Below are 23,129 nucleotides of genomic sequence, written 5' to 3' on the forward strand. Positions count from 1 at the left end.
TAATGTCAGTTGTGTTTATCGCCTGCCTCACACCCCCTCCTGGACTGTCGGGATGTGATAAATAATAGGGGCGGCACAGATACGCCCCGTCGCACACACACACACGCACAGACATAAAAACACCATCGGGCTTCGCGCTGCGAGGAGATGAGGGCAGAGGACGGCGATAAAAAGAAAAAGGCAAACTTTTTGTGCTCTTGGAGAGGGAAAAGTTCTGCCAAAAACAAAAAATAAGTTGTGCTGACAAGTTTACATACCGTGGCAGAGTTTGTAAATGCGTACCATGCAAAAAAAAAAACCCTAAAACAAACCGTTGAGGGTGCGTTCATAATGAACTTTCAAGTGCTTGCTGAATTAAATGCGCTGGTTCAAAAAATCGTGATCACATTTGCTAACAGAAGCTCATCCAGATATCGAATTCCACGTAAACTTATGATGGCTTAGCAACAGGTAGAAAAAGAATACTTTGTTTAAGCTAGCGGTGAGCACATAATGAGCCCCGCAGACAAGAAATCTCAAGTCCACGCCGCCCTCGCAGGTCGACCTCTCAGCGCTGACCCCTCGTGATGCCTCCAACTCCCTCGCTCCAGTCCTTCCTTGTCAGGGGAACCTGCTTAGATCGGCTAATTGGAGGCTGGTGGGAGGTGTGAAGGGCGGCGACGGCGCCCGAACAGGAAACGGCGTGGGAGCTGTGAAGCCCTCTTTCTCGGCGTAGTTTCAAGTCCCGTAATTAGAGCCGGCGGCGAGGTGTGAAGATGAGCGACATCGCCTCCTTTCGCACGTTTCCTCGCCGGGATCTCGACCGAAGACGCTCTCTCTCTCTCTCTCTCTCTCTCCTGAGGTGCGTTCATCACCTCGATATTTGCGGTATCTCCTCGTTACGGGCGCCTCGCTTTTCGACTAGCATTCTGAATGCTAGCCAAAACGGGCTAAGAGTCTAATACTTTCCTTTTACAAACAGACACCAGTCCAGCTACCAACTAGCAGCTATTAAAGTTGACATTTAGCTGCTTTAATAAAATCATCCCGATCAATATCGTTGCAGTAAATAAACGCTTCAGAATTGATCAGGGCAACACACTTAAGTGCTGTTTTTGTGACGAGCAGTAGCGGATATTGTTTGCCTTTCAAAAAAGTCGTGCGGTTAACAAAAAAGTTAGACCCGAGGAGAGCTCAACAGGCAGGCAAACATCGCTAATTGGGTAAACAGACGTAGCTTATACCCACTGTAACGCCGTGACCGGGAATATTTTTTGTTGTCGGGCTAATCCCGGCGGATAAATCCTTGAGACGCGCGAAGGACAAAGTTTGGCAAGCGTCTGAGCGCCGTACCCGGCGCCACTGGCGGCATGAATAAAACAGCGCCAGCTCCGTGCCCGGCGCGGGTTTTAACGCGCCGCCGCCGCGCATACTAACAACGGGCTCAACCGAGTGGGGGACAGAGAGGCGGGATGGCTATCATTAGCATAGCGCGGAGGGATTATTCCCAAAGCCCGCTCGGGAATCTCTTCATTGTGTCGGAAGAGGAAAGATCAACGGCGACTTGTTGCCATTTGGGGAGCGGCGGCGGCGGCCGCGCATCCCGAAATCTCCGGTGCACGACCTCGGTTTGGCCGGGTTCATAAAAAGCAAATTAAAAGTCATTAAGGCGGCAAAACACCTGCTTCGCCCCCACCGCCCCCGCGCAACACGGCTCATCAAAACCAAGCACGTCATTAATGTGCAAATGCGTAATGCCCCTCGCTTTATTTGTGGCTTTTCTTGGAAGTCGGCGACACAATGGAAAGAGGATTGGCACATGATTATCCTCGGTCAATATTGACCGGCAGCGGCTGAGTTAATTGGAAAAGTAAACCCCAGCAAAAACTGGGGGGCCTGACGAAGCAGACGGGGGTTCAAAAGGATAATGGAAGACGTCGGGAAGGAGGCGAAATAATAACGTGCGCTCAGGTCGAACGGCTCCGGGGAAATATTGGCGGGTTAACACAATGGCGAGCCGACCGCTCATCAGAACAGACAATCTGGCCCCCGCCGCGTCCCCCGCGCTCGTCCGGACCGACGCCGGCGTCACTGATCTTCATCATAGCTCACCTCGGGCGAGGATTAACCTGCCACCGACTCCCCAGCAAGACTGCCCCGCCTCGGAAAAAAAGTGCGAAAGACGCACTCTCAAATCTTCCTTTCGTGCATTCTTATCAAAGAGAGACATCGCCGGCATTTGAGGCAATCGCAACTCTCCCCCCCTCCGACCCCACCTCTTCCAGTGTTGTTCTGGCTGGGCGGCTGCCAATATGACGGATAATTCACAGCCGTTAAAGGTGCCTGGGGTGGGGGGGGGGGGGGGGGTCGGGACGACCACCCGGAAATAGCTTTTCTTCGCTTCCAAGCCAAATTGCTGACAGGTCTTTCAGTCTCCGGAACGAGCAGCTCAACACACGAGCCAAAACGCCGCTAGCCAAATGTTTGTTTTGTTTTTTTAGCGCCAATGCCGAAAAAAAAACAAGCCGCAAGAAGTTTGGACCGAACGGCCAGCAAGCTCACCTCCGGCTTTTTGACTCGACCCTCCTGGAAGGAGCACGTGCGCGGGTCGTGCGTGCAGTCGTGTCTGTATTTGCACCAGTGGCACTGGTACGGGCTGCTCACGCATGACAAACACCTAAAAGGGGAACAAAAAAAATAATACAGTGAAACTACTTGAATACAGTGAACCTACATGGGCGAAAATACCCCCCTAGTGTGAAAAAATCTTCATGCATTAACACCATTCCCACTTATAGGAAATCGTTTTCTCTGCTCTTGCCTCGTGACGAGATTCACAGCGACCTCTACTGTGTGTGTGTGTGTGTGTGTGTGTGTTTGTTTACATATGAGATCAAATTTGCTCCAGTGAAAACCCCCCTGTTGTAAAAAATGTCTTGCTGCAAACATGATTTTGTTGTAGAGGAGTTTCACTGTGAATCCGTGTGCCCGCTTCGGCGATCCAGTTCAAAAGCGAAATATGCGACAAAGGCGTTCGACTCACGATTTGTGCACGCTGCAGTTGTAGAATACAAAACTGGTGTTGGCGAACGCCAAGCCGGTCTCCTTGGACTTGAGATAGAGTTGCACGATCTGGTGGTCGCCTGGAGAAAACACAACCGGGCGGATGGAATTTTATCACTTGTTCACACGCCGACAGAGGAGCGCCGCAAGTGTTCCGCTTGTTGCGACGGTCTCGTCGGGGGGTGGGGGGGGGGGGAGCTGAGAGCCTCCCTGCAACCTTGCAGGAGACGATAAGGTGCGAAGACGTCCGTCCGCCCCCCCACCCCCCAGGGATGGAAAGCAAGTCTTTTCAGGGAGTCTCAGATGAGCTAAAAGCGGGAATGCGATGAAACGCTGTACCTCGTCTGTGTCCTTTTGTCAGGCGCTAATGAAGGGCTTCATGTTTAATTCATGATACACACTCACACACACGCGCCCGCGCTGGCACGCGGGGGTCACCTCGCCACTGTCGACGCGGCCCACTCTTTCTTCCAGCTTGGCTAACAAAGAGGGAATCATTCATCAATCAAAGTAAAGCACCCCTGACAGTGGATCTGTTCTAATTAGCCCCCCCCCTACCCCCACTCCCTAAAAGTTACCTTGAAGGTTGCTAACGCTAACTTCCCATTCCTCCCAGGCTCCTTTTCTCACCGCGCCAACCAAAAACTGGCTAATTAGTTCGCCGTCGACGCTTCTTTTACCTTTGTCGACGACGACACGCGGCATTTCCTTCTCGGCCGGAGAGAAGCACTTGATGCGGTTGCCCTCCACCAGACCGTTCATCTCCGCCAGGTCCTCAAAGGTGCAGTTCACTCCCGCGGAAAGCTCCGGCACGTTGTGAGCTTCCAGGACCAACTTTTGGGACAAACAGAGGGAAAATCGTGACGGGCATTTTTTTTTTGTCCGGTATGATAACCTGTAACCCGATAACCCGATAAGCTGTCCACTGTAGTGACCGCTGTCCCCGAAAGGGTTAAAGCAGGGGTGTCAAACTCATTACAATTATACCATCCTCTGCTATAAATAACCAAAATATCCTCTCTTTCCTTTGTTTTGATGTAGCGAAGCAAAAAGACATGAGGAAAATGTTGACATTTAATGAACATGTCTTTTACCGAACATTTCATGAAACACCTTCAATTTCCTTCGACAAATGTGCAATTTACAATTGGTATTGAAAAATATTGGCATGCATTTTAAGATTAAACGAGATTTAGAAAGAAATGATTTTTAAAACCATTTACGCATGTGCATATAAAATCTAAATTTAATCCCTGCCTAAATTTTACAAACTAAAGAGAAAACTGTGTACCCCCTAGCGGAAAATATATGAATTGCATCTTATTAAAAATATCCATTCCATGTCTTTTATGCATTTTGAAATTATCCTGCGGGCCTGAATGAACCTCCTCGGGGCCGGCTCCGGCCCGCGGGCAGTATGTTTGACACCACTGGGTTAAAGGGTTGTTTTGCACACTCAGACAATCTTGTAAACTCTTTTGGGTGTCTTCCAAGGAAATACAAAGAAAAAAAGTGGATGTTGGGGATGAAAGGGATGCAGATTTCCCCTCATGACTTGCAAAAGCTGCATCAGCTCAGCACCTACTGGACTTTGTGCGGGGGCGTCCTTGAATATAGAAGAAGCAGGTGTACGGTGGGGGTCAAGACCGGAATATACATATTGATGGGACGAGCGTGGTCCGTGGCGGTCATCGGTCACCGGTTTGATTTGCGGTGAGGCCTGTTCACACTCGGCCAGAGCTGCCTCAGCAACGGAGGAAAAGGCCGAGCTCAGCTGTTTTTAGATTGCGCTTTAATGAAGTCGGGAGGGGGCGGGGTCTAGGCCTTCATCTCCGACAGGTTCTCTCACCCTCTTTTCCAACCAACAACAATAATAACAATCCCGTCGTGTTATCTTCCTAATACGAAGTCAAAGAAAGGTGAAGGAGGACGTCTCGTCCCGCCTTGTGGCCCTGCCGTCGTCCACTCGGGGGTGGGGGAGAAAGCGCGGCGTCGCCTTAGGCTTTAACTCCACCCTGGGAAAAGGTTAAACACTCATGCGGAGGCTGGGAATGAGCCCGATCACACACCCACGCGCACACCCACACACACATCATGACAGCCACGCACACGCAGTCTATGAATACCATTAGAGTGGCGCAGAGGTGGAAAAGCAACAATGGTGTGCGTGACCCCCGGAGCAACACAGATGGGAAATGATCATTCAGGCCCGACCTCGGGAAATCAAATAGTATCGTACAAGGGTGCACGCTGGCTATTCACGCGCAAACCATCTTGAAGGCCCAAAGGGGAAATGGAAATGTGAGCAACGCCGCTGTTTGAAATTTTTTTTTTGAAGCGTTTACAATTAACCCTTTCATGCACCTGATCACATGATATGCTGTCCGCTGTAGTAAACCGCTGTCCCTGAAAGGGTTTAAAAAAAAAAAAGAAAATATGAATCATCAGTGTTTGCACGATTGCCGGAATCTGATTTATGACTTCCTGACTTATGTTTAAGCCCTGTTGGTGTTTGGGTGGATTTTTTTGCGGGGGGGACGTTACTGTCATGAAATGCTGGCAAGCGTGCAAGTCAAAGTGTTCTGTAAGTCAGTGACTAATATTGACGTCGATAAATAATCATGGTTCGTTTGACTTTATTTTAGCGTCAGCCTAACTTCTACGACCAAAACTTTAACATACTGTATAATAAATCTGATATTGTTCATTTTAACCCTTTCATGCACCATGTAACCTGATAACATGATCAGCTGTCCACCGTAGTAACCGCCGTCGCCTGAAAGGGTTAATCAAGGGTAATTTATTGCGTTTATTACAATATACATGGGGAAAAAAAAATAAATTTGTGTATTGAGTGAAAAAAATTTGCAATTAGATTTTTTTTTTAAAGATCGTTTGGCCTTATGAAAAAAAAAACAAGACACCTGACAATTTTTTTTTGGGGGGGGGGTGATGGAACGGATTAAAAACATTTCCATTTGGTTCAGTGTGGAAAGATGATTTGAGATGAGTGTTTGGACGCAACAAACGAAACTCACATGCCGCCGTGGTATTCAAATGCTCGTGGAGGGCCGACAATCAACTATCCAGGGGTTTGCGTTTAGCTGCCAAGCATCCCGATACAATGCCAAGCAAATACTATGGGTATGTTAATGAGTGTTTCATTGGACAGGACAGCACATTTGCACAGCCGGGATTTGAATTGCGACGCTGCTGGCAGCGCCGTGCGATCCGTGTAAAAGAGCGCCCACTAATCAGAAACGAGCGCAGAGTGTCAATCCGTCTTCTTTATCCGAATGGCGACATTAAAAACCCGACGCGGACTCACCGTCACGCTGAACTGCGACACCGAGATGTTGTTGGGGTGCACGCTGAGGCGCACGCACTGCTTGATGTCGGAGGCAAAGCGGCGAGGCTCTGACGAGCGCTCGCATTTCTCCTTTCGGGTGCACCTGCAGAGAGAAAAAAACACACACACACACACACACACACACACACACACACACACACACACACACACACACACACACACACACACACACGCACACACACACACACACACACACCTGTTGGCAATGCTGGGAACATTCTTCGTTTTGCCTTTACGGTGGTCTGTAAATGGACCCCCGGTAGACTTGGGTGTGTGTTTTAAAAACAATGGCGGCTCTATATGTGGAAGTGGAGCGGGGCCGTTGGGAAGGTTTTAATGAGTGGCATTCATGGGTAATGCCAAGTGCAGGTGGAGGTTTATATTCCAGCTAATACGACAGCAGGTGGGCTGTGATTCGTCTTTCATTGGAGCGACGCACACCCCCAACCCCCCAAAAAAAATAAAAATAAAAATCACCCAGGCTTAACAATTGTCTGAATATTTCCATCCAAAAAGCGGTTTAGATCAATTACAATCGTGACCGTCGTGGGGCAAAGTGACCGTTTGAATGACCGATGAATCTGAAAGGTTTCGATTGGCTCTGAATGGAGACTAATCTGCACTCGCTCTCAGCCGGGGGGGGGGGGGGGGGGGGCCTTTGATAAGGTGACACAATTAAGAGCGAGAGTGGGAGAGAAGGCCACGGATGGGATCCGTCGCCGCCCGCCACCGTCGATGATGTGTGGGTGATATGCTTCAATGCAAACCCCCCCCCCCCCCCCCCCTTAGATGAGCTAATTGACTCCTCGAGGTCAATACGGGCCGGAGAGGACTCCAATCAAGACGGACCGGGAAGGAAACAATGACTTGTTTGATTTATGATGTGATGTGCCACGTGAGACTCCGTAAAAATGCTGCATGATTTCTCAGATATGATTCATTGGTTACCCCACCCCCCCAAAAAAAAAACACTGTATTTACCAGCATGAAGCCAATTAGGATCTAACCTGTGCATTATCGCACACGGCGTGCACGGAAAAATGCCATACATACTGTGCTAATAGCCTCGGGCTGTGTGCGATACTATTTTCACACAAAACGATTACACACACACACACAGAGCGCCGCTATCTTTGAGTGCTGGTCCCCATAGCACAAAAACGCATGGAGGGGCTCGTGGGAGAGTCATTACCTGGCCCAATGGCCGTGACCCCACTGTGGACACACACACACACACACACACACACACACACACACGCACGCACGCACGCACGCACGTACGCACACGACGGAACATAAGGCAGTGCATCTCTTCCATCAGTCGTCCAAAAATTGAGACTTAAGCTCATCTTTCGAGAATGTAACTTTAGCATTAGCGCTGAAAGCATCGGGTAGCACGACAGAGCGAGCGCTCGCATCGACGACATCTTTGCCGTGATGTTTCGGTCATATGGCCGCTCGTAATGGGGCTATGATGTGGTTTGGAAGCCCCCCCCCCCCACCCACACACACACATATCGGTTCGATCTGCCCGTGAAAGGCAAGATAGTTGGTGCACTTTCCTGTGTTTTGAGTGCGCCAAATAACAACACACCCACGTATTGATCCAGCGCCGGCGTATTGATCGCCTTCTATGAAAACCAATCCGGCCATAATACGCATTGTATGCAAACACGGCGTGACCTCAGGTATCGATTTTTGCAGCATGGTTTGGGTTAGAATCCGATAACCGCAGACCGGATTAGATATCCACACGTCGGCCGTGATGCATTTTAATGGGTAAATATTAACATCGTCAACATGATACGATCAATTTCCCCACTGAGTGATCACTTTTATTTACTCCGGCAGTTTGACGACTTTTCCGCTCCGTCTCGTCCGCCGCTCGGGGCGGATGAAGCACAGCCAACTGACATCAAAAGCCCCCCCCCCACACCAAATCTGCGGCAGCCCTCCCATCCCGTCCACGTCACTGTGTGTGTGTGTGACAGCAGAGAGGCAACTTCGTTCCATCCTGACGCCCCTGTGATGCATGTCCCTTTCCCTCAGCTCACCCCAGCACCCGGCAAGAGGTGGAGGGTAGGGTGGGCTTGGGGGGGGGCTTACAGGTGACACCAGGTGACCTCCTGACACCCCCCTCCCGCACTCTGGATACAGCCATCCTCGCCTGGACAATGCTTTTCTTCATTCCCCTACCACCATTTTGTGTATATTCATCAATTCCTCGAATTTCATCGCCAATTTTGTCTACAGAAACGAGCAACCATGAGCTAGCCGTTAAATGGTTGTTTGGATTTGTAAGTGTGTTTACTTAGCTCGCGGTTGGAAAAACTCCCCTTTAGGTGCTCCTCTTTTCGCCGACAAAGCACGCAAGTGTCTGATTCCAGCCTGACCAAACACAATTAGTCCGTGGCGGGCTTTAATTAGCATAAGTCGGTAATGAGCGCCGGTCGCGGGGGTAACGGATGAGCAAGAGCGCCGAGACACGCCATGACCGACCGCGGCGCCGAGAACAAACATCCGACGCATCTGCCAATTATTTTTTTTTTTTCTTGCCGGCGGAAAAGGTTATTCATCTGACAGCAGCCGAGACGACCCGGGAAGGGAATACGTTTTTAATTTGGCCGAGTCGACGCTCGGCGGCATGACTTGCAAGTTGGATGCCGCCATTTTGTTTGCAAGATTGTCGCGGTGCATTTGTGCAGTTGATTACTGACAAAAAGATTAGGCCTGAAAATGTATAGACTACCGCCGTGGGAATATTCTCAGGCCAACGGGAGAGATCCAGATCGTTAATGACTAATCGCAAGTTATCACAGCATTAGCATCGCTTGAGAGCGACGGGCAGACGCGCCTTCACGTACGTCGACAATGCAACTTGGGCAAAAGCACCGTCCAATTTGTCCGCCCGTCACGCTTGACGGCCGACTTGACAGCCTAGTTAGCCGCTGCCGTGACTGACAGCTGACAGGTTGGAAGTAGAATGGGCTTCGATGCAACATACGGGAAGAGGAGTTGGGAGTGTGGATGGATGTCGAGGGGGAGGAGAGTACGGATAGGGCATTTCAAAGTACTTTCCTTGAATTGTTTGCAATAAAATAGTATTATTGTCAAACTAAACATAAAACAAAGAGAATTCGAAGAGGTCAGGTAGCTTAATGCTAACAGATAATATGAAACGCCGCAAACTAGCTCATAGCATCTGTGTAAGTTGGGTTGAATGGACACCTCATCCTAGGTCTTGGATTTTGACTAAAATACGGTTATTTTTGACCCTGCAGTGTATTAAAAAAAGTGTATTAAACATATTATTATTAAAAAAAAATTCTTATTAAATGCACTCTTGCCAATGTGTGTCTGCTCGGTGTGCAGCTGCGCTTTAGTGGGCGTGGACACTCACATGCATTCAACGTCAAAGCAAGGGGAGGGAGTGTTGAGGGCCGTTTCTACATCAACGCTGAGTGCTTGTCAAGGACAATGACTTGATGTGTGCACACTCTCTCTCTCACACACACACACACACACACACACACACACACACAGCACCCACTCCTGTTGATTTCCTCATTGATTGCCTTTCTCCTCTTCCCCTCGGCTCTCGCAGCTTCACTCGCCGATCTATAGAGTAAATACAGCCTATGCTGATCCAGAGCGAAGAAAAGGCTGTTTACGCTTGAGACCGGCGAGGTGGCTTCAAGGTTGATTGAGAAACAGCAGCACAACCATCCGGGAGGACATTTGAAAGCAACTCGGCGCTACCGTTCATGCCGTTATTTCGAGACGGGGGGGGGGGGGGGGGGCATTTGAGGCGTTTTAGGTACACGCGACTGATGATGAAAAGTGGATGCCCACTCTCGAATTTGTATACAGTCGACTTCTGAGGCAGGCGCACGCAAAATAACGACTCTGCTAAATAGAACCGATTGCATTTTGTACCTGTATCCATTCACACGTGGCGTGTTCAGGCGGCCGTGTCTTGCCTGGTCACAGATTTGGTGTGCGCGAGTGTGTGTGTGTCCGTGTGTGTGAAGTGGCGGCTGAGGAGATGAGCAGATTCTATCAGGCTAAGTGTGACAGGCCAATCTGTGGACACCCATTTGCTGTGTGGCCAGGAGCATGTCCAGAGTGCTAATGGTCTTCTTGCGCGCGCGTGCACACATCTACAAAACCTAAAGAGTGTAGAATGACAGACAAATTGACATGCAATAACACCCCAGGCCAAAAGAGGGCAGTGTTGCTATTCGACAACAATTCACTTTTATTAAGTACCCTACGAAAAATTCTAAAACAAAACCCAAACTAAACTCTGACTAGTTAGGGCGCCTTCAAAATAAATCACAAAAGTATACTAATAGCTTCACCACATTATTTTGGCTCTTTCATTTTGAAGGGCTGATTTTTGACAGAAGGTGTTGCGCCAATGTTGCCTGAGTGGACGCTTGAATCGTTTCGACAAGCATGTGCGATTCATACGAAAACCAAAATACGATTTCCTAATAATCCACCCGTCTATTCGTCTACTTGCGTCTCGTCCACCCCGTCTTTCCTTGCACCTTCAGTTTTCGGTCAATAGGCTGCTCTCGCCGCCGCGCGGCGCATCTCTCTGCCCTCGCCGTGTCCTCGCAGAGCCAGCAGGGATGGAAGTGCTAAATGCGGGCCGCTAACACACACACACACACACACACACTCGCACACCGCCATGCGCGCATGCTATACCCAAGGGCTAGCACTGACACGAGAAAGCCATTTTCAATTTACAGCGGAGTGGGAAATCAAGCAAGCACCCCAAGACAAAACGGGAGTTTGACAGCTGGCGGCAAAGAGTGCGATTGTGCGCAACATATGGAAAAACGGCGGTGGATGGACCGGCAAGTTGAGGCTGGAAAGTGAACAGCTTAGTGTACAAATTGGGACGTCTGCATGCTGCCACGAGGCTCTCGCTACTTGATGCTAGGTATACTAAAACATTTGATCAAGATCAAATCGCAACATTTTAGGCATGTGGTAACTCGACCGTGTTTTTGCCACTATCAGTTCACGTTGGCTACCTTATAGTGAAAGTCCAGTAGTACCTTGAGATTTGAGTTTAATTTATTCGGTGACAATGATAGAATGGCAAATCATCATCCCCCATGCAAATGAATGCGATTGCGATTAATTCGTTCCAGCCCTGCCAAAAACACCCACATTTTGTTTTTTAACAATCAGGAACTAGTGAGTACAAACTACAACTGTTTTGTCGTGTTCTTTCTTATTCCGTGTTTTTTAACGGCAGTTAGCAAACGAGCTCAACAGCGCATAAAAGCCAGCATCTGATATTGTCCTTCCGCCGCACGGAAAACCAAGTTGATCTGCGATAGAATCGATTCGAGTACTCTCGATGGGTGTCAACGACGATTGCCGCGGGCACTTACGTGTTGTGCAGGACACACCAGCCGCAGTGAGGGTCCCCTGATCCGAGACATTCGCTACAGGTGGCGTACTGACCGCAGGCTTCCACGGGCATCCTGGAAAGCTGCAAAAGAATAATATTAACATTGTGATTTATTGTACAACCCTATATTGATGTCTTGCCAATTTGCCGATGAATCATAACCGACTGCCTTCGGGCGCCGAGGGCCGGCGGGCAGGGCTGTCGCCTGTTCTTGTTACCACGGCGACAGCATCCGGCATTAACAGGTGTCACTAGCCCTTTTTGATTAATGAGCCGTCATCGGGAGGGTCACCGCCGTGGCTCGGTGGCGACAAAACGAGGCCAGGTCGTCACGGGGTTGTGAGAAAAACCTTTGGAGGTCTGTCTGTTTGAAAACGAAGCACACGAGCCCGGGCGCAGAATGCTGTCGGCAAGCACGCGCCAACCGTATCGCTTCCTCTAACAGCACACCGGATCAATGCTACACATTCGCTTACTCTGCACCTGAAATTTCAAGGCGTCTGTTGGAACGCAGACATGGCAGATGTCAGGCACCTGACTGGAGAAACAAAAAGCTACACTTCACCACTCGGCTCGTCTCTATCCACACGCACGCTTGCTTACAGCCGAGTGGATTCTGGATCTGCGTGGGGGGGGGGGGGGACTCTATGTCAAAGTCAAGATGAATGGCGCATGTTATTGCATGAAAAACAATGGGGGTGCTTCTTAGCGTGTGTGTGAAGCAACCGGTGTGTTTTGCCCCCCCCCCCCCCCACTCTCCTCCCCCCTGCCCTCCCGCTGCGCCGAGGCCTATTTGCATTAGCCAGATAAAGGGAATGAGCTTGAGATGGAATTGCAGGGGCGAACAAGTGACGCTGACGCTCTGTGCACACGAGGGGTCCGACACACTCAAAAAAAAAAATAATAATAAAGGCCATTGTGTCACGCGTGTGTGTTGGCGCTTTTATCACGAGCGGCTATGAAACCCCAAATCTCCCGGCGACGCTTGCACCCGCGTCGCCCTCATCTTTGGGCTTTGTTATGCCGCGATCAGCCAGTCGAAACCGCCGCAAACAATAGCGCCCTATCTTTATAATTTAACACTTGGTCGCTGGCAGATGTGCCCACCTGAGGGGCACACATTCAGATGCCCCCGAAAAGTCAAGTCTCGGTTCCGGAGCTTGGCTCTTGATATCGTTCAGTCAATGCCGATGTTCACGTCACATTTCTTTTTTTTTTCCACTGTGCTATCAGATCACGGCGGGCAAAACCACCCTCCCGCCATTTTTGGCCAGCACTCCGCCTGTTTCCTTAATGCACGAGATGGAATATAATCAGGCTTTTGTAAGAAGGGGGGGGGGGGGGGGGGGAGACCACATTTGAAGTGCACTTGTAGTCTTAAGGGAGAAGGGAAAAGACGTTCATGGCGTAATGGCGCCGCTGTCATGCCGAAAAAGTGAGGAACATTGAGACCATTCCACTTTCTGTCTCGCTCCTTGACGCAATATCACTGACCTGTTGCTCAACCCTTGCAGGGGGTGGGGGGCGGGGGGGGGCGCGTGATCATCTCTTAAATCTTCTTCGTCTCCCACTTGTTTTTTATTTTTCGACACATTGCGCCTGCGGCAAACCGCCAAACGCGAAAAGCCACACGTGAGCCAACACGTGACTGCCGTAAGCGGGCGGCGAGCAAATAATAAGATAATGAAGTTAAATGCACGCCATGTAATGTAACAATAGCCCAACCCCCCCTCCCCCGCCCCCTCAATGCTGCGCGCGTAATGCATGCGTAGCGCACGTCTCCAATTTGATACCGCACTGCTCATTACTGCCGGTGGATCGGCTACCATCACGGCGGAATGATTATTTATATCAACGGCGATGGGTGGGAATAATAATGGACGACCCGCTGCTATCGCCACGGCGCGTCGCGGAGATCAGAATTAATCACCGGCCACGCTTCCATCAGCGCTGAGATTCAACACAAGTCGACTTTTCATCACCACTTTCACGTCGGAGTAGGAAACAATTGAACGACTGCACGGCCCGGATCTCTCCGACGTTGTCCTGCTTGCGTCCACGTCGGCCGCAAAACCCGTCACGCTTGGTTTGGTATCGTAAAGCGGCTTAACGGAGGCCGCACGTGTGTTATTGTTTTCGCTTGACGTCCTGAAAAGGTCAAGTGAGGGAGGCGCATCCATCCCGCCCGTCGGGACTGTCACGGCGTGACAAACGATTGGGACGGGATCAATCATTTTCAGTTCCCTTGCCGCTCAAATGGACGCTTGAGTGGGAGGATATTCGATTGAGCTTTGTTTTCCGTCAGAGGAGGAGAACCATTAAGAACAAATAAAAAAGATTGAAAAAGTTAGTCCCTTGGCTTCAGTACCGTTACAGTCACGCGTTGACATGCTACGTTAGCTTAACAATTTTGTTGCACTAGCTTGCGGCAAGTTAGCGCCGGGCTACATTCCTCCCTCTTTATGTCCACTATCCTGATTTTTATTATTATAATCTTCTCTTTCCTCTATGAATAAAAACTTAAATTGGAGAACACCGTGGTTGATCTCCAAATGTCCCGCCCTTGGAACGTTATCCCGCGAGTTTAGCTATGACTCGACAGTCACATATCTGCATCTTAATTCGGTCCTAAACAACGGAGACTGGGTCGTTCTCCGCTCGTAAAATATCTGGACAATGACCTTCATCTCAACCATTTCGATCGCGTCAGGCATTCCCGCGGACATCGCCTCATAAAGCTCCCCGCGTCTGCTTCTGCTTTCAAAGTGTGTGTGAAAGCAGTTTCAACCCGCGCGTAGCCCAAGAGGGGAGATGAGTGGAGGGAGCGCACAATGAGAGGCCATTAAAAGGGAGGACAAAAGGTAAAACTCGACGCTTTGAGTTAGCCGACAAGAACGCCCCCCCACCCCTTTACCGGCGTGACGCGTGTCGCTGCCTGTGTTCCGCTTCCTCGTTAGACCCAACTGGGACGCCACATCTAAACACCTTCATGAGTCCGGAGGAAATTAAAAGAACACCAACACTGAAAAGCTTTGATTCCGCCTCGAATCAGTTGTCGGGAATTCCCTCGGGAGGAGGAAGTGGTTGACTTTGAACGATCTCACCTCAGTACAGTACACATTCTCAATAATTCACACTTACAGATCTGCATTTGCTGCACGGAATATCAATAATTGAGCGCCAACAGCGCGGCGCTGAGCCGTCGCTTCGACGGGAAGCCCACAAAAAAAGTCTCAAGGGAAGAACCAGGAAGTCTGCCATCTTGGTTTCCAGCCACCATTTTCGGGTCATCTTAGCCATTTTCTAGATGTCCGAGAGGTTTTCGTCCGATTGCTAGCATAAACTGGACGGATGGGCGATGCTCTTTGCGGTCCGGATTCTGAACTTTGACCGCAAAATTCTCCGTATCGGCCTAGCAACAACTAAATTAAAAGAGGACATTCCAAGGGGGCGCTAAGAACAACTCGGGTGGGGCTCAATCGACCCGCTCTGTTGTCACCATCCTGTCGCGAGCTGCTTTTTCCGTTCGGTGCCCGGACGCAGCATGGAGCCTCGACTTATTGACGTCTCAGGCTGGTTTTGATCCTGTTTGCCGCATCAGGTCTGCGAATCTGCGTGCAACGAAAGTTGATCGTACTGGTGTGTGGTTTTTTTTTGGGAGGGGGGGTTTGTCAGTGTTGTTTGAATATTCCCAGATGGGCCTCCCAAAACACTCAGGAAGGAGGGTGCTTTTAACTAGGCTAATAGACTAATTACCCGGAAGCCACTCCCACTGCCAAACTGGACGGCCACAATCACTTAGTGTTTATTTTTCCAATGCGCGCTAATTGAAGTGGCTAAATTTGTAACGCGAGATGGGATGTGAGGGAATTGAACACAAAGGCAAGAGAAGGAAATTAAGAAATGGTAATCATTTTAATGCGATACACTGTCGTCTTCCTGGAGCCCAATTATGGATGCTAAATTCCGAGAGAGATAGGAGTAAGGAATCTAATTTTGCCGGTTAACAGATTTGCAGAACTGATAATTGGATTCCATGACAAAACGGAATCCTAATTGGACCTACTGCACTCATTCCCAGTCTCCGCCTTGGCATTTTCTCTCCCTTCCTGCCTTGAGGTCTTCATTTTGATCTTCAGCCCAATTCCATTCTGATTCATAACGCTCTGGGAAACGTTCATGACACACTCCAAAGATTTCGGACTGATGGAGACCATCGAGAGAAACATGAGGGTCGGAACGCTGAGTCACATGTCCGCAGACTTCGCGTGGTACGATTTTGTTTTGCCCCCGATGGAGGTCGCCGCAGCCTCTCGGTGCCGGCGTCCATTAGGCGGAGTGTTGCTATTTGGCTCCGCGTTTCAGCTTCCAGTGGTGCGAACAACACAAACACCTTATACATATCAACATTTGTGAACATCTGAAACTGGGCGTCTCACCTGGCTCTCGGACATGACGTAGAGGTAGTGGTGATCAGAGGAGAAGGCCATGTCTCGGAGGATGGGTCCGCTTTCCACCGCCTGCACCGTCTCGTACTGCCGGGCCCGCGACGAACCGTCCACTCGGATCTGGAAGGAAGCGCGAGAGCAGGTCACCGACGTGCGATCCGTCAGCTTTTGGCATGTCAAACGGTTGAATCGAGAAGATTCAAATGCCGGGTGGACTCATCAGCAGCAAGTGGAGGGAATTCGATCGCAGTCATAAACGCTAATTTTTTATAGCAACGGAGAGATTGCAAACTCGATTTACGTTGCTCCCCTTCATTTCCTCCCGAGTCCGTCGATCGCTAGCCGCCATCCATGTTTCGTCATTAATACAGCCTCACGTTAATGTTTCATCAGACTTACAATCATTAAGGCAGCCACAGTGGCGGTAGCCAACATTATCTGATTGCGTTTCCACGCCAATGAAAGGGGATTAGCCGCTCTATGCTAAATGGATTACAATGCTAATCTCCGCTATCACATTAGCACGACACAATGGGCCTCCGCTGCCGGGCTGACTTCATTTTTTTTTTTTTTGGTGGTCGGGGAAGGTGACGGATCTATTTGGCCCCCTGATTGACGCCCACTCATGTATGACTCACACAAAAACAAGAAGGCATCTCATTCCGGGCCTTTAGAGGCTAAAAAGTGCAGAACGTGTGACATACTGACACCAAAGTACAAAAAAACGGACAAATGACACCACGATGGGAATAATAATAATACGCCAGAGTGTGTGTTTCATCTCACGCTCAGCGGGTCTACCAGAAGGTGCTACGCAGTCGGGGAAGCCATTCCGGTGCGAAAAACCCACGGGATTACCCGCTCGCTGCGTCGACATTTTGCCAGCGAGCGCCACAAAAGGCACATTGAAAACTTTCATCGGACTCTGCGCGGAATCAATTTGTCGCGGGGCTCCGGCGAACCAAACAATAACCGCGCAGAGCGACTGGCGCGCTCGCTCCGCAACGGAATCTGGATTCCGAGAGGGTATAGCGGCCCGGCGAAGCGGTGCGCTAAGCGTGTGGCACAATGGCGGCTCAACGCCTCCGCATTTGGAAGGCATCCAGAATGAAGTGCTGAGTAAAGTGTCACTGCGCTCTGACCCGAGCTGCGTGGGACGGACGGCAATGTCATCCAAGGTCACGGCCCCCATCTTCCGGAATACGGGCGTACACAACGTCCGTTGCAGGAACTCCAAACGGATCGAGCGCAAATGGCGCAAGTGTTGAGAACATCCTCTGGTCATGACAGCAGTCAGTTTTGGCAGCAGCTAAGCCTCCCCCCGCCCCCCTCCCCCAAAAAAAACGTCTGATGACTCATTCCGAGCATCTTTTGTCAAGCAAACGCAGCGTGTCACTCAGGTAGACGACAGGGAGGACCGCCGACTGCCAAGGAGACGGGAAAAGGGGGAAACACACGGCCGGCGCGTAACGACGACGTGTCTCTTCACGCGCTCCATTCATTCCGACAGCGATACAATGGCGGCGGTCTGATTGCCAGAATTTGTCCGGCTCAATAAAAATACGTGACGGGTGGAGAGGAAAAAAAAAAAAAAAAAAAAAGCCTGGATCCATTTCACAGCATCAATCATCCGCTGGAACAATAACGCAGTTCTGCTGCCTACGTGGAGCTTCAGGCAAGATGGACCCGTGGCTGATTTGACATTAATCCGATGGTAATAGCGTCGACGTGTTGCGGTATTGCTCCAGAGGAATAAAAACCGGATGCAACGCTTAGGCTGGGAGGCCTACGGAGCAAACGCTGCGGGTTTTGCTCGACGCCGGTCGGAACAAGGCGGAACTGCGTCGTGGAGCGTTTCCGGAAGCCATCGAAGAAAATGGGACCTTAAAAAGAAATAAATCGAGGTGGGCGAAATTCAAACAGGCGGTTGAATTGATGCTCGCCCAACTCCGGATTTCCATCACCTCTCATCTGGGATCTGACACCAAGCCGACGAGAGCTGCGGGGGGACCCCCGGCTTGTTGACTGACCGCCGTGGCATTCAAGGCGTGCTAGCAGTTAGCCCCGCAGGGTCCACGCGGTCTGCTAATCTAACCCTCCTCCGCCCCCGCTGTGCAGAAAAGCAACCAGAGTGTTACCGTGAGGGCTGATGGTGTTGGACGTGAAAGGGGACACGTGTCTGGAGGCTTCCCGACTCTTTTTTTTTTTTTTTTTCCCTCGGCCTCGCCCTCCCTTCGCTCCACAGAGGTGAGTGGCAGGTCTGCCCGTTATCGCTGCCTCGGAGCCACGGGAGTAGGTAGGGGGGTAGGAGGGGGGGCTTCACAGCTCTCCGTCGGGCTCGTCTATCTACTTCCAGGTGTTAGTTTGACTGGACCACCCGCAGGTGCAAGGAAAGAATTCTCGACTTTGGGTGCGATTCGCTTTTCCATCGTTCACGAGAGGAAAAAGCAGCGGAGCGCGTTTCCCCAAGTCGTTCAAGTGCCAAATGTAAAGTTTGGCTCGTTTTTTGTGGTTGGCCCGAGACGCCGAGGACAATTCGGACAAATGTTATGTGCTTCCAACTCTGTGGGAGGAGTTTGCGGGATTCCGTTTCTGTTCCAGGAGGATTGCGCCTGCGCTCCGTCAACCTTGTTCCAGTTTGCTCTGGAGCAACATGAGACACCTTTCGCGCTTTGTTGTCGAATCAAGCGACAACAGCCGTCGTGACTTATGAAGCTCGTCATTCTGAGGCGGCGCTAACCTACAAGTAAATTTACTTGTTCCAAATGGGAGTTGGGAACATCGCGATCGCACCGCCACGCACGGATCAACTTTCCACAATTTCTGAGCTCAAATGAAAAAAAAGGGAACGGAAAGATGCGCCGTTCTTCCACGTTGATAGCATCCTGCCTCCCGAGCCGCCATGTTGGTAACGAGAGCGGGCTCGGATTTTCTTTTGAACTCGACGCCGTGACCCGTGATGACCTGGAGGCGCACATTTGGCGGAATAGGAACAGGAATCTTGTCTGAACTGAAGCTCCTTTGGTGATGGGCTTTGATCACAACCCCCCCCCCCTCCCTCCCCAATACCCATCCTCACATAACGATGTCCCTCCATCGGTTTATCTCCCATCAGAGGATCAATCGCTCGCTCACTCAGACAGGACGCCGAGTCTGTCTCGGCCTGATAATGACCTATTGACATCCCGAGGTGGGAGGGGGGGGGTGTGTGTGACTTTTGAGACCACCCGATTGCCGACTCCCTCGACAGCTCGTCGGCCTTGTGCGTCTGCTCAATATTCATTCTCAGCGCGTTTACCGGGACGGGCGGTGTGGTTTGTTCCGATCGCTGATGATCAACAGAAGCACACGCGTCAAGAGAAAACGTCGAGGAAATGTGTGTGTGTGTGTGTGTGTGTGAATAATAGATGGGGAGGCGAAAGCCCAGACATCGTCTGAGAGCAGCATGGATCTTGTTACCACACACCGCCACCAGGACAACTGAAGACACCCGTACACACATGCAGGGGTGTAAAATGCGGGTGACCTTGGTGCACCAATTTCGAAAACTGCGTTCATGGTTTTAGTATTTTTTACATTTTTTTTATTTCTTTTTTACATGGAACATACCTGAACGTAAGCTCCACGTGCACAATGCAAGTCCGCACGCACTTTTCTGACGCTGCCATTTGTTTTGGGGGTCCGGCAGTACCTAACGCGGTGGCTTGTGTGCGCCGAGCTCCCCCCCCGCAGCTACCGAACGCCTCGCCTGTGCAAATTTGTTTCTCGGCACGCCGGTGATTTATGACTTTGCCTCCAAAGTTTTCTAATTAAAACGAGAAGCCCCTCGTAGGCAATTCCTCAGAGATAAGCAGGTGTGGTGGATGCCTGTGTTCTCCGTGCGGAATATCCCCCCGCCGCCTGCCCCGAGGCCACTTGATTCGTCTTTGTATTCTTTCCTCACCCCCACCGGCCCGCTTTTTCTCCGTTATTAAACAGACTGGCACGCCGCTTGGACCGTTCGAGCCGTTTCCCCTACTGAGGTACGAAATTGCATCGCTGGCAGAGAGTGAGGGAAATAGGGGAATTTTTTTTTTTTTTAAAAACAAGAGGAGTGACTGCGGTAAAGCCCCCTAAAGGCATGTGTTGATTCACTGAGCGCAAAAACAATAGAAGAAAAATAAGAATAAATCACCAGCGAGGCAAATAATTGGGACGCATTCAACGCTTGAAAATGCATTCCGCAAATGCCCCCCTCGACTAAAATTAGCGGCGAGTTATCAAGGGGGTTGAATTTAAGTTTCATGCACCCGCGCATGACACCGCAGTTTCGTGTTGTTATCTTATCTCGTCGCAAAGTCAGAAAAATAAATCAAAAGAGCCTGCGAGAGCGCGACGGCTGATACCGCGAACGGCCGCGATCAATTCCCCGCATTGGAATGAATGACCATGAGTGCATTCCTGCCTGACAAAAAAAAGTCACTTTTTTTTTTGTTACGAACAAAAATAACAGTTCTGCCCCCCCCCCCGCTAACCCCCCAAAAAGCTCATAAAAGACGGAATGTAAAGAATAATCAGATTTCAGTGAGTGCCAAAAAGAGCCGCAGGCATTGCTGAAGCTTCCCGTCTTTGCGGCCTCCATTTTGGATCCTCGCATGTAAACCACCACAATGACAGCAGGCGCCGACGGGAATTGCGACGCCCCCCCCCCCCCCCGCGGGGGAGTGAGGGGGGGGGGGGGGTCTGTAAGCCTCGCTAACGCTCGGAGACAGATAAAAGTTCATTCTTTCTCGAGGAGAGACACGCACACGGATGTGCGGAGGAGAGAAAGAAGTCTAAGAGGATATTCCGTGAATGGGGACTGTCAGCTGGCGTTGTGCAGAAATCCTCTTAGACCTCCAAAAATTTCAATTAGGTGGTGGAAGCGCTCCGCTGGGGTGCGGCGCGCTCGTTGCGGTGCCACGAGTACGAGGTGAACGAGGAGGGGATTTGTCACGCCGGCGACAGGCCCGCTCCACCTACATTATGATTTAAAGAAGAAAAAAAACAACAAAAAAAAAACGTGTCAACGGCGCCGCGCTCGACGCCACTCCAGTGTGCATCCGACGCCGTCGCGATCGAGTTTGAACTCGGCCCGCCGCGTCCGCGCGACAGCCGCAATCACGCCGCTCCAAACCGACTCACTGTAATTACGACACCCCGCGCGGCCGCGCATTTTTCACGCTGGCGCTTTTCGCTTCATTTCAACCGCGACCGCCCCCGTTGCCCGACTGTGTACGCGCGGGCTTTGGATCGAGCGCGAAGGTGTCCGATCGGTCGTCGTCGCGTGAAACCGCCAGCTGGATGCAACCGGATTTTACCGTACAGTACATTCAAGAAGCCCGATTTTGAAACTCTCAATTTAACAACAATCGATCGCGACAATCGACTCACTCGGGCGGCTGCCTTTGCACCGGCAAACAATACCGAAACTTCCTTTCTCAATTTCGAAATGTTCTAAGACCCCTTTCACACGGACCATCCGCCACGTGGGTCGGGGTGTTGATGCGGAACGGCATCAAAACGATCTGAACGCAGGTCACGAACGCGCTTCGGCAACTTCTGACTCGACTCCTGCACGACGTCGCCTGGATTTTTCATTGACCCTCCCCCTTTTCAAACAATCCCTTCTTTTCTGACAAAGCAGCGCTTCTTCGCCCAAAAACTTCACGCCGTCGTTGTCGTCCTCTCACCTGACGCCACCCCGACCGAACCCCGCTTCCCTTTACTCCGGGCCCAGCTTCTCAGCCCGCTTTCATCCTCCCCAGGTTAGATTACCGCAAAGCGCTGCCTGTCTGCCAGCATTCCTGAAAGCTTTTCATCTCAGCTTCGATTCATCTGGGGTGGGGGAGGGGGGGGGGGGAGGAGGAGACGGAGTGAGCCAGGGAAAGAGAGCGCTTCCAGAACCCTTCCATCGGCTAACCTGGGCGGAGGCGCGCGGCCGTACGGGGGCTAGCAAAGCGGGCTTTCCGCCATGTTTCAATCCGGATCGACTCTGGCGGCATCCAAACGAGAAAAATTCAAGCGACAAACGTCCTGAAAATGCAAGTCGGAAAAGACGCACTCGAGGCCATCAAGAGAACCCAATCGCATTCAGATGCGTTGATTGTTTTCGTAAATAGGCAATTAGTTATTTGAAGTCCCTCTGCGAGTTGCGTCATGAGCCTCGTGACTCGATTGATGATCCGGTATTGAGGGCACGCACCCCTAAAGTGATATTGATGGACCCGAGAGTCTTTCCTGACCCGGATCACCCCGAGCCCTTTCATCTTCCTGCCGTCGCCGCTTTATGGATGTACAGTCTCAGCCTTGGCGTCGGAAAAGATAACACTTTGTTAGCTTGTGCGGCGCAAGCTAACATCCCATTCATCGCCTCGCTCTGCGTCTGCGGAGATTTGGATGAAAATTAAATTACAGGCTCCGTTATTTTTTTTATTTTTTTTAGATGCCCGAACGACGCTAAACCCGCGGAGCCAACATGTACCAATCTCGTTGGCGAACGACTGCACTCGTGGATCGCAAATGAGCATTCGTCACATTATTATGTCTAATACGGTTGCGCCGTGTGCGGTCTCTTGATGAGGCAGCCAATTACGTTATTGCACAGCTGTGTTTTGCCGCAATTTTCCTCATTTTTATTTTCATTTGCTTTGCTCAGCTGGACAAAAAAAAATATATAAAAATAATACAATCGTTTCCAGCTACGTACGATACCACGCGTTCTTGACTTCCCGCCATCACAAAGCAGGTGATGAGGACTCTCGGACTGGAACAGGTGTGAGGATGAGCTTTTCTATCCTCCTGCAGCTTTTTAGCA

At 50.6% G+C, this 23,129-nt stretch overlaps 1 protein-coding gene across 1 annotated transcript in view; it reads right to left on the minus strand.

The window, feature by feature from the left end:
- plxna4 (plexin A4) overlaps positions 1-23,129 on the minus strand; it is a 100,162-nt gene that overhangs the window by 21,778 nt on the left and 55,255 nt on the right. Inside the window, exons 4-9 of the mRNA XM_086103501.1 lie at positions 16,286-16,414; positions 11,827-11,927; positions 6,371-6,494; positions 3,723-3,876; positions 3,023-3,122; positions 2,542-2,656 (exon numbers count right to left, since the gene is read on the minus strand). Of these exons, the coding sequence (XP_085959627.1) occupies positions 2,542-2,656; positions 3,023-3,122; positions 3,723-3,876; positions 6,371-6,494; positions 11,827-11,927; positions 16,286-16,414 (723 nt within the window). The remainder of the gene's footprint in view (positions 1-2,541; positions 2,657-3,022; positions 3,123-3,722; positions 3,877-6,370; positions 6,495-11,826; positions 11,928-16,285; positions 16,415-23,129) is intronic.

The sequence above is a fragment of the Hippocampus guttulatus genome, chromosome 22 (assembly GCF_054856545.1).
Source record: "Hippocampus guttulatus isolate MCC_2025c chromosome 22, RoL_Hgut_1.0, whole genome shotgun sequence".
Taxonomy (NCBI): domain Eukaryota; kingdom Metazoa; phylum Chordata; class Actinopteri; order Syngnathiformes; family Syngnathidae; genus Hippocampus; species Hippocampus guttulatus.